Consider the following 9,883-nt stretch of genomic DNA (forward strand, 5'->3'; position numbering starts at 1 on the left):
GGAGAAATTTAAACAACAAAAATCAACTAATAAAACAATCCATAATATTAAATAAATCAATCCCATAATCTAGAAATCTAAGCATATTGGAAGAAAATGAAGAAAAACCATAGAAATCACAAACCCATATACCTTAGAGAAGAGAGGATGAAACACAAAGAGGAAGTAAATGAGAGAGGCAACAGACGGTGTAGGAGGAGCACTTTCACGTCGGTGAGTGACTAAGGTGGTCAACAGCAACAATGGAGGTAGATTGAGAGATTTCTACCGATTTCATGTAGAAGTGGAGAAGAGAGAAAACAGAGACAACAAATGGGTGAGAAAACAGAGACAACAAATGTCTGTCATTTAAAGCCTAAATTTTTTTTAATTCAAGAAAATGAAATGTTGGCCCCGAATATATGACAGGTGTTTAAAAAACCTATCATTTATTATTTCGAACTTTAAATCACGGGTGTTTAAAACACTTGTCATTTAAAGTTTTAAAATTTTTTATTTTTTTAATTTAAGAATCTAAAATGGTGAGCACCAATATATGACTATTGTTTGTATAATCGTCATATATTATTTAAACTTTATATGACGAGTAAAATACCTGTCATTTAAAGTTGAAATTTATTTTTTATTTTTTTCCTTCCAATAATTGAAACATTAGGCTGAAATAAATGGCAGGTTTTTTTAATACCCGTCATTTAAAGTCTAACAATATATGATGATTTTTGAACACTTGTCATTTATTTTCTTACCGTCACCCGCCTATCTCATATATGACATATTTTTATTTGACCGTCATTTTTCATGGCTCTTATATTTACGTTTTTGTAGTAGTGTATCATAATAAAAATCATTTTTAACATCAACCTACTTGCATTTAAAAATAATAATTTTTAATTTAATATAGTCAACCTACCATATCCCTTCAATAACCCCGTAATAAGGTATGGATGCGAACAAAGGATTTGGGTCTTTCAAGCTGGAGAAGTGCATGCCTGAGGCTATTAGTGTAACACCACTATTCTACACATTACTCCTCTTGTCTAGAAACTTCGTGTAGAACAAATAGCTATTAATATCAAATGTAGTCCAACATATAATATCACACTCAGGACCTTGTGCCAACCCTTTAACAATATCAAAAACACAATATTCCTTCTCAACCTTTTACTTGAACCACTTAGCAAAAGTATTGTTATGCTCTTTAATTAGTGTTTGATCAGTCATCCTAATTCAACTATTTTGCTTCATCACAAGTTCTTTATATGGATCTATATAGTCTTGAACTTGATCATTGTTGTTCAAGATATGTAAATATGCTTGTTGCAATTTATAAGGATCAGTGGTCTTCACAGAAATGCCATGTTTATGATTTTTGGCATCACATTGTCTCAATCCAACGGGTCGTACATTATTCAAGTAACTTTGGCAAAATTTCATTGCTTCTTCATAGACATATTTTTGAACAATAGATGCTTCACATATTCTTTTAGAACTTTCATTGCTCTTTCAATTAGGTACATCCATCATAAATGAACAGGACCACATAATTTTATCTCTCTCACTAGATGAACAATTAAATGTGTCATAATGTTAAAAAAAGATGGAAGAAAGAGCTTTTCAAGTTGGCACAAGATAAGATATGCTTCATTTTCTAATTCATCTAATTCTTCAGGCTCACAGACTGTACAGCATATAACATTGAAGAAAAAGTAAATTTTAGTTATGACGTCTCTCAATTCATCTTTCCAAAAGCCTCAAATAGCCACTGGTAGTAGTTGTTGCATTAAGACATGACAATCATGAAACTTGAGGCCCACTAATTTTAAATCCTTCATCAACACAAGCTTCTTAAAATTTGAAGAATACCCTGAGGAAACTTTCATGCTATGTAAGCACTCACAAAAGCTTGTTTTCTCATCCTTGCACAAAGTATGTTTAGCTAGAGGATAGTAAATCCTCTTACCAACCAGCCTTAGATGTAAATCTTCTATAATTTTCATGTCCACCAAATCCAATCTTGCCTTCACACTGTCCTTAGACTTGCCTGGTATGTCAAGAAGCATTCCAACAATGGTATCACACACGTTCTTCTCTATATGCATGACATCAATACAATGTCTCAAATCAAGATGGCGCTAATATGGAAGGTGAAAGAAGATAGATCTCTTTTTTCATATATATCTATATATATATATATATATGTTTTACTATTCTTTATAGTTTTACTAAAGGTAACATTGATGTCTTTCGCCTGTTTATAAACTTGCTCTCCTGTTAATGGTTTTGGGGCAGTTCCATGCTCTTAACCACTATAGAAAGCTTTCCTCATTTTAAGATAACGGTGATCCTCTTCAAGAAATCTCCTATGGCCAAGATAGATCATCTTTTTTCCATGATCAAGTTGATGATAGTATGTTCTTGCTTCACAAATCGGACATACTTTATGCTCTTTAACACTGTAGCCTGACAAGTTTTCATATGTAGGGAAGTCATTTATAGTGAAAAAGATCATCGCATGCAGCTTGAATACTTCCTTTTGATTTGCGTCGAACACATCCACACCTACTTCCCATAACTTTTCCAAGTCTTTGATTAAGAGTCTTAGGTAAACATCAATGTCATTTCCTAATTGTTTTGGTCCTGAAATGAATATAGACAACATGATATACTTGCGTTGCATGCACAACATGGGAGATAATTTGTATACCACCAACAAAACAAGCCATGAACTATGTATGCTACTAAGGCTGCCATAAGGATTCATGTCATCCGTACTAAGTCCAAGCTTGAGGTTCCTTGGATCACTACCAAACTCAAGAAATAAAGTGTCAATTTTCCTCCACAACTTTAAATCGACTGGATGTCAAACTTTCCATATGAAATCTTCTCATCCGTATTCCATCTCAGATTCTTCGCATCCTTTTCATTAGCAAACAATCATTTAAACTTTGGTATAATTGGAAGATACTATAGCACTTTCACAGGAGCTTTATTTTCTTTATACCTTGGTGTCTCACATACCAGACACTTTTACTCCTCTTTATGTTCTTTCCTATACAGTATGCAGTAATTTGGGCATGTGTATTTTCCTGAACTCCATACCCATTAGGCATAGAATTTTCTTTGCCTTGTAGTAACAAACCGACAACACATTTTCTTTTGAAAACATTAATTTGAACAACTCAAGCATTTCTATGAAACTCCTATCGCTCCACTTAGATCTAGCTTTCAAGATCACCAATTCCAACACTACTTTTAATAGACTAAATTCTTCGTACCCTGAATACAAAGTTGTCTCTGCATCACTACACATATTATTGTATGCTTGAGATTGCTTAAAAGCCTCTTTACCAACATCATAGATCATGCACTCCAACCAATCAACCATATCATTACCATCATCAATAACAACATCAACATCCCACAATTGAGATGTACTCGGCATTAGCATATTCAACTTTTCACCATGTCATATCCATACTCTATAACTTTTAAGAAACCCCTCACAAATTAAGTGTTCATATATCTTATCTGTACTTAGTCACCTCTCATTTAAAAAATCCCTATAAGGAAAATAAAACCTCCCACTATCATCTTCAGCATTGCTTTGAGTAAATTCCAAAAACCCCTTAACCCCATTAGTATACTCTAGGCTCATTCATTTGGCATCTATCCAACTACGATCTATGTTTAATTTGTCTTCCTAAAACACGACACAGTTCATGGATTGTCACTGAATCATTAGGATAGGGCCAAACGATAAGTTATATATTAAAAAATAAGAAACAAGCATGTGGACACAATAATTTTCAATTTAATTAGGAAATTTTCAATTTTTTTGAGAATATTTTTTAGAATTGGCTTCCCTCCTATCTAATAAGTATACAAAGGAGGGAAGCCAACTTTATATTTTTTGGCCCTTTCTACATAGAATAAGGGGTAAGATAATAATTTTTAAAGAAATTTTGATAAATTTTTCCCTAATAGTTGCACTTCCACTAAATTTACAATTGAAAATATAAAAAAAATAATATTATTATTTAAACTAAATAGACTCGCATGTAATGCCTAATGGCTTCAGGCCTCTATCAACACTCCACTAGCATATAAAAAATAAACTAGTAATGATGTCACAACAATTTAAGTTACAGAAAATAAACCAACCTAATAGAACTTATATAAACACAACCCATTTCCTTGTAATAATTTTTAATTCATAGTAATTTGTAACAACTTCCAAGCATCCAAATATGACTTCTAAAATGATATTATATCTTATAAATCATCAACTACAAAACTTTCAAGAATCCAAACTTCATTTAGGATCTCTCAATAACTTTTTAAATAAATTCCTTTATAAAAACTCAATTTAGATTTATAAATAAATAATACCCAAGGTAGTTCATGCTTCTTGTGAGATTAATAGAGTTACTAGTACATAATCAAGCAAACCTTCCTCATAGGCATTTTATCAAATACCTTGCAAACATGAATTTTTAAATTTTAATACTATAGCCTCTTCTCTTCAAATTTCATGCTTGCAAGAATTTTACAATAATTCACACACATTCACATAGCTTGAATAATTTTACAATAATTTGCACATCTCAATAATTTCTCCCAATTAATTTTACAATGCTAATGCTTGAATAAATCCATTTTGCTTATACCTCTACCATCCACACATTCACACAGCACATACAAATGGAAAGGAATGGAAAGGAATGATTAGTTTCATGACAATTAATTCAAACCCACACACACAAATTTAGCAAAGAGAGGCAAATTTCACAACTTCGCCCATTAAATTTCACAACTTGAACAAATTTAGCATAGATTTGAAGGGCACAAAATGCTCGAAGCCCTCAAGCTTAAATCAGCAAAGACAATGGAAAAGGGAAAGAACTCATTGATAGAAGCAAAAAAAAGGATCTTACCCACAACAGCAATTACAGTGACGCATGAACAGAGGAGGAATGAGGATGAAGATTCCGACCACTCACAACACCAGCAACAAATGAATGGCTAAGCACGCAATGAACTTGAATGGATTTCAATGGATGAGCACACGATGAGCAAAGAGGTCACTGCGAGAAGGAGACAACGGTCATAGCAAAGAACGAAGCATAGTGAGACTAAGAGAGATAGAGATAAATAGAGGAAGACGTGGCGATTGGGAAGAGAAGAGGCAAATAGAGATGAGAGCGAGAAGAGGCAGACTATTAGATGAGATAAGGGTGATTGAGAAGAGGCGAATTGATGAGGAAAAAGGACAAAGATTTTTGAAATTTGAAACATTACCTACACCAATTATAAGAAATAACAGGTGTAGATATAGACTAAAATGATTAAAAAAAATATATAAAAGCATATCTACACAGGTTACCTTTGCAACCAATATAGATATGTCAAAAAACAATTTAAAAAATAAAATGAATATCTATACCGGGTAGATATAAACCCGATGTAGATATCGACATCTACACCGGTTACATATCAGAACCAGTGTAGATATTGACTCAAAAAAAATTATTTACAAAAATGCCACCGCCAATTGTAATTTCTACACCGTAAGCGCTATAACTGGTGTAGATAATGGGGTTTAAATATCCTATTTTTCACTAGGGACTCTATTTTAATGTAGAGAAAACATGGGAGGAGAGAAAGCTATGATAGAAAATAGGGGGAAAAACAACTTTTCCTCTGTTTCAATTAGGAGAGAAAAGTTTGGGGAAGGAAAAATAGGAAAAAATGGTGTGTAGAACCCACCACATTTTCTCTTAAAATTTTTTTTACCACGTGTAGAGAGATTTTGAAAAGATTTTTTTTTAAAAAAAAAAAGTTACTTAATTGCTTTGTCCCACCTTTACCATTATCTTTGTGCCTTCTCTCCACCAAGACAAGTGGCGAACCTACTAATTTCCAAGTTTTGTATCCATTAGACACACATTGGAGGAGTGACTGAGTGAGAGAGAAACTGAGACAAATTAAAGAGGAAGAAGGAAAGGGTAGTCAAAATCAATTGGGCAAGTGGTTGAGAGGCATATAAGGGGAGATTGAGGGAATTGATGGTTCAAAATAGCTTAGCTTATCGCGTAACATCTCACAGCTAAGTGGTGGTTTTGGTTTTTTTTTTTTTTGGGGGGGGGGGACTTTGATTCAGAGCATTAATTGTTCTCACCAATAAAGTCTGGAGGAAGTAATCCCAAGGGGAAAGAAATATTTTTTTGTTGTGGGGGGGGAGCTCTAAATAAAAAAATAATATATTTTACTAAAATATTTGTATTTAAAATATAACAACACGAAAATATATACATTTTTTGCTAGATAATTTGATTTCAAATTACTTTGATGATGTTAATTGTAATATAATATTTTCATTTAATTTATTTTCAGAAAGATAATTAATTATATAAAACAATAAAACATGATATATTCAAATACAAAAGTATTATAGTCATTATGATATTTATTTATTTGCTCTTGTTTTTTCTTATCCATTCAAGCATAAGTATTGATAATATTTACTTTTTAGGTTGCTTTTCTCTTTAGTTTTTCCCCCTCCCATTTTTCTTTTAATTTGTCTCTCCAAACGGAAGGCTAGTAAGGTGGGACTGGGGAGAAAATATTGGTCTTATATGAGAATTTCATATTTCTTTTCTTTATTGTTTTCCTAATAAATAATTATTATTTGTAATCGTATTCTTAAGAAACAAATCACATGAAACACTGACCTTGATTTGGAAGGCAAGCTTGTCCAAATTCCTTTCTGACTCTAGATAACAATTTTTTTCTATTGAAAATCATACATCATCATATATCATCTCAAGAAATATGATTATATTAATAATTTGATCCCGCGATATAATTTATTAAACCAATCCATTTCGATTGTGGTAATACAAAAAAAAAAAAAGGCTAGCAGGTGTATATTAGCAAACCAAAAAAAAAAAACTTTTTCAATGTTTGGAGAATTATGCTGAATCAAATTAATTTTTCTGGACTGAAATGAAAGTTGAATAGATTTCAGAAACTAAATTAGACACTCTTTTCTTCTTTTTTTTTTTTGCTAGAGAAACTAAAATTAAATTTTGCTAAGGACGAAAATTATTTGTGATAAATGACGGTGTCAATGAAGAGAAAATTATGTAATAAACGAGAAATACTTTATATTATAACTTAGTTAATTTTATCATAAACAGGTTATTTTGTGTTATATTCACATTAAAAATAATATGTGGCTAGTTTAAAAGCAATCGTGTGGGTATTGAAATTTATAAGGTAAACTAAATTCTTGAATCAAATAAATCTGGCTGTTGGATATTTTAACATATTTAATTAATAGAGACCAACATTCTAAGATGTTAAGCTTTTTCCTTCCATTTTGTATTGTCTTCCATGACTAAAATATGATAATTTGGCTCTTAAACTAAAAGTTTAGGAACATTTGAGACTCTAGCACTTTTTGTTATGTATTTTTACTCCTAAGCATTTCAAATCATGACAATATTCCCTACCTTTAACTTTAACAGTTAGTTGATTGGAAAATTACAAGAAATCATCAAAAGAATTACAACAAAAACTCCCAAAAATTAAAGAAAAGACATAAAAATAAAATTCGTAAATTTTGGGTATTTTTATGCAGTTTTTTTGTCCTTTTATGTAATTTTATAGTCAACTAATTTAATGGTAAGAGAATATTATCTCATTTCTAAATGTATAAGGGTGAAAATGTACAAACAAATGAGTTTAGAATGCTATTATACTTTTAAATTTATAATTTAAGGGTCAAATTGTCATTTTATCCTTCTTGAAAATTTGTATAATTCTTTTCATTATCATATGCATAAGAATTTTGCTGTCTACATTCTCATAATAAGACAAGATCATTCATTAAAAAGAAGGGAGAATGACAATTAAGGACCCTTTAAGGACATTAATTCCAATTAGGGATCCTGAAAAATAGAAATCCCAAGTGAAGACCATGGTCTTTAATTGGGATAAAAAATGAACTACAAAATTTCCCCCTCACTAAATATTGAAAGGTAACAGGAAAGAAACTCATCTGGTGTGCTCTGTTTCTTGTTTTTCAGTGGAAAAATACTAATGGGATGTGTTCTCGTGCGCTGAAAATGTTAGGGAAATATTAGTGAAGCATAATCATCTTCTAATAGGTAATTATATACATTGCTTCTTTTACATTTCATCCTCTACCATGCATGCAAGAGAAATCTACATGTTCTTCTTCCATTTCTCTTACATTGCTCTGTATTCTTTGTTTACACACGTCCTCTTTCATGCACGCATAAAAAGAATGTTTTAGTCTTTGCAAATGCTGTCCTGCACCATTTCTCTTTATTTTATACCTAGGAAAAAAAAGTATTCTTCTTAATACTTAATAGACTATATATATAGACATGCGCAAGAAATAATTTCTGAGAACGACACAGTTGAAAAGGTTGAGGAGTGAAAAATAAGGAAAATGTAACATGGATGCTGAATTTTTCTAATCTATGTTGAAAAGTGCGTGAATGTTGAAAAACGTAATGTGGATGCTAAATTTATGTAGTCAAGGTTGGGATTATGGAATGGACAGTTGTGAAATACTAAATTTATATGTTGCTTGTAGTTGTTCCAAGTTTATTTCCCATATGACAAGTACTTCAGCAAAAGAAGTATTTTGTTATCTTCATGTTGATGGACATTTTGTAAAAGATTTACAGGGGAAGATGAACTATGAAGGTGGGAAATTAATTTCCAAATTGATTAGAGAAGGCATAAATCATGAAAAGCTATTGAGGATGGTGTTATCAGTGGCAGGAGTTGAAAGTGGTGCAGTTGACTTGAAATTTATAGTGAAGTTTAGTAAAAACACATACATAAATCTGTTAAATGATGAGGGAGTACAACATTTGATAAAGTATAATGATAAGTCAGCACATATGTATGTTGAGACAAATGATAGTGAAATAAATGGAGCAATGGATAATTCGATGGAGTAAGTTGTTATTCTTAGTTATTTGTGTGTTTAATTAGTTTAATGACCATTTATATTGACCTGTGAGCAATTGTGAATGTAGAATGGAGAATTTGTTAACATGGTCACTACCAGGATCTCCTTGTAGGCAAGAGCTTGAAAGTATATCACCCTCTTTGCCATGTTCAACACAAAATGCTCTTGTACCACTGCTTAAGGTTAATTCGGTAAAATGGATGGATTTATTTATAAGTGTTGGCCAGACATTTGATGATGCAATTGTATTCAAAAATGCACTATATAAATACAGCCTTACTCATAGGTTTGGTTACATATTTGTGAGAAATAGCCCTAAGAAGATGATTGTCAAATGCAATATTGATGGTTGTAAATGGAAGATATCAGCTTATGCTCTTGGGAAGACAACCTCTATATTGTGTGTGAAAAAATTCCATAATGAACACATGTATTTTGTTCAAGACAACCTCCCATTAAAGCAAAAGGCTAACTCAAGATTGACATCATCAATCATCATTGATGCTATGAGGGGGAATGTGGAGAAAACTTCAAATGAGATTAGACAAGACCTTTACAAAGAGTATGGGTTAAATCTCACATATCGGCAAGCTTTGAGAGGAAAAGATAGAGCATTGGAGGAAATACATGGGCTTCCATAACAGTCATACATGTTGATCCTATGGCTTTGTGAGAAATTAAAGGAGACGGACCTAGACACAGTTGCAAAGCGGGGTTGCCTCGAAAAATTACAAATTTGATAGACTTTTTATTGCATATAGATGTTGCATCAAAGGGTTTCTCTAAGGTGCTCATCCAATTTTGTTTATCGATGGAAGTCATTTAAGTAGTCCATACAAGGGGACTTTACTAGCAGCTTCTACAATTGATGCA

At 31.9% G+C, this 9,883-nt stretch overlaps 1 protein-coding gene across 1 annotated transcript; it reads left to right on the forward strand.

The window, feature by feature from the left end:
* The first annotated feature begins 8,648 nt into the window (after positions 1–8,648).
* On the forward strand, positions 8,649–9,651 carry LOC129302730 (uncharacterized). The gene is made up of 2 exons (XM_054941622.1): positions 8,649–8,995; positions 9,078–9,651. The coding sequence occupies exons 1-2, from the start codon at positions 8,649–8,651 to the stop codon at positions 9,649–9,651; spliced, it is 921 nt and encodes a 306-aa protein (XP_054797597.1).
* The last annotated feature ends 232 nt before the right edge of the window (positions 9,652–9,883 follow it).

Source organism: Prosopis cineraria, unplaced genomic scaffold (assembly GCF_029017545.1).
Source record: "Prosopis cineraria cultivar Desert tree isolate PC_DT_omini unplaced genomic scaffold, ASM2901754v1 PC2, whole genome shotgun sequence".
NCBI lineage: Eukaryota > Viridiplantae > Streptophyta > Magnoliopsida > Fabales > Fabaceae > Prosopis > Prosopis cineraria.

What these genes read in the sequence shown, in the direction of transcription:
- LOC129302730 (XM_054941622.1), top strand. Translation starts at nt 8,649, where the DNA reads ATGACAAGTACTTCAGCAAAAGAAGTATTTTGTTATCTTCATGTTGAT. An exon ending in GCAATGGATAATTCGATGGA is followed by an intron (nt 8,996 to 9,077) that starts GTAAGTTGTTAT and finishes TTGTGAATGTAG; the next exon opens with AATGGAGAATTTGTTAACAT.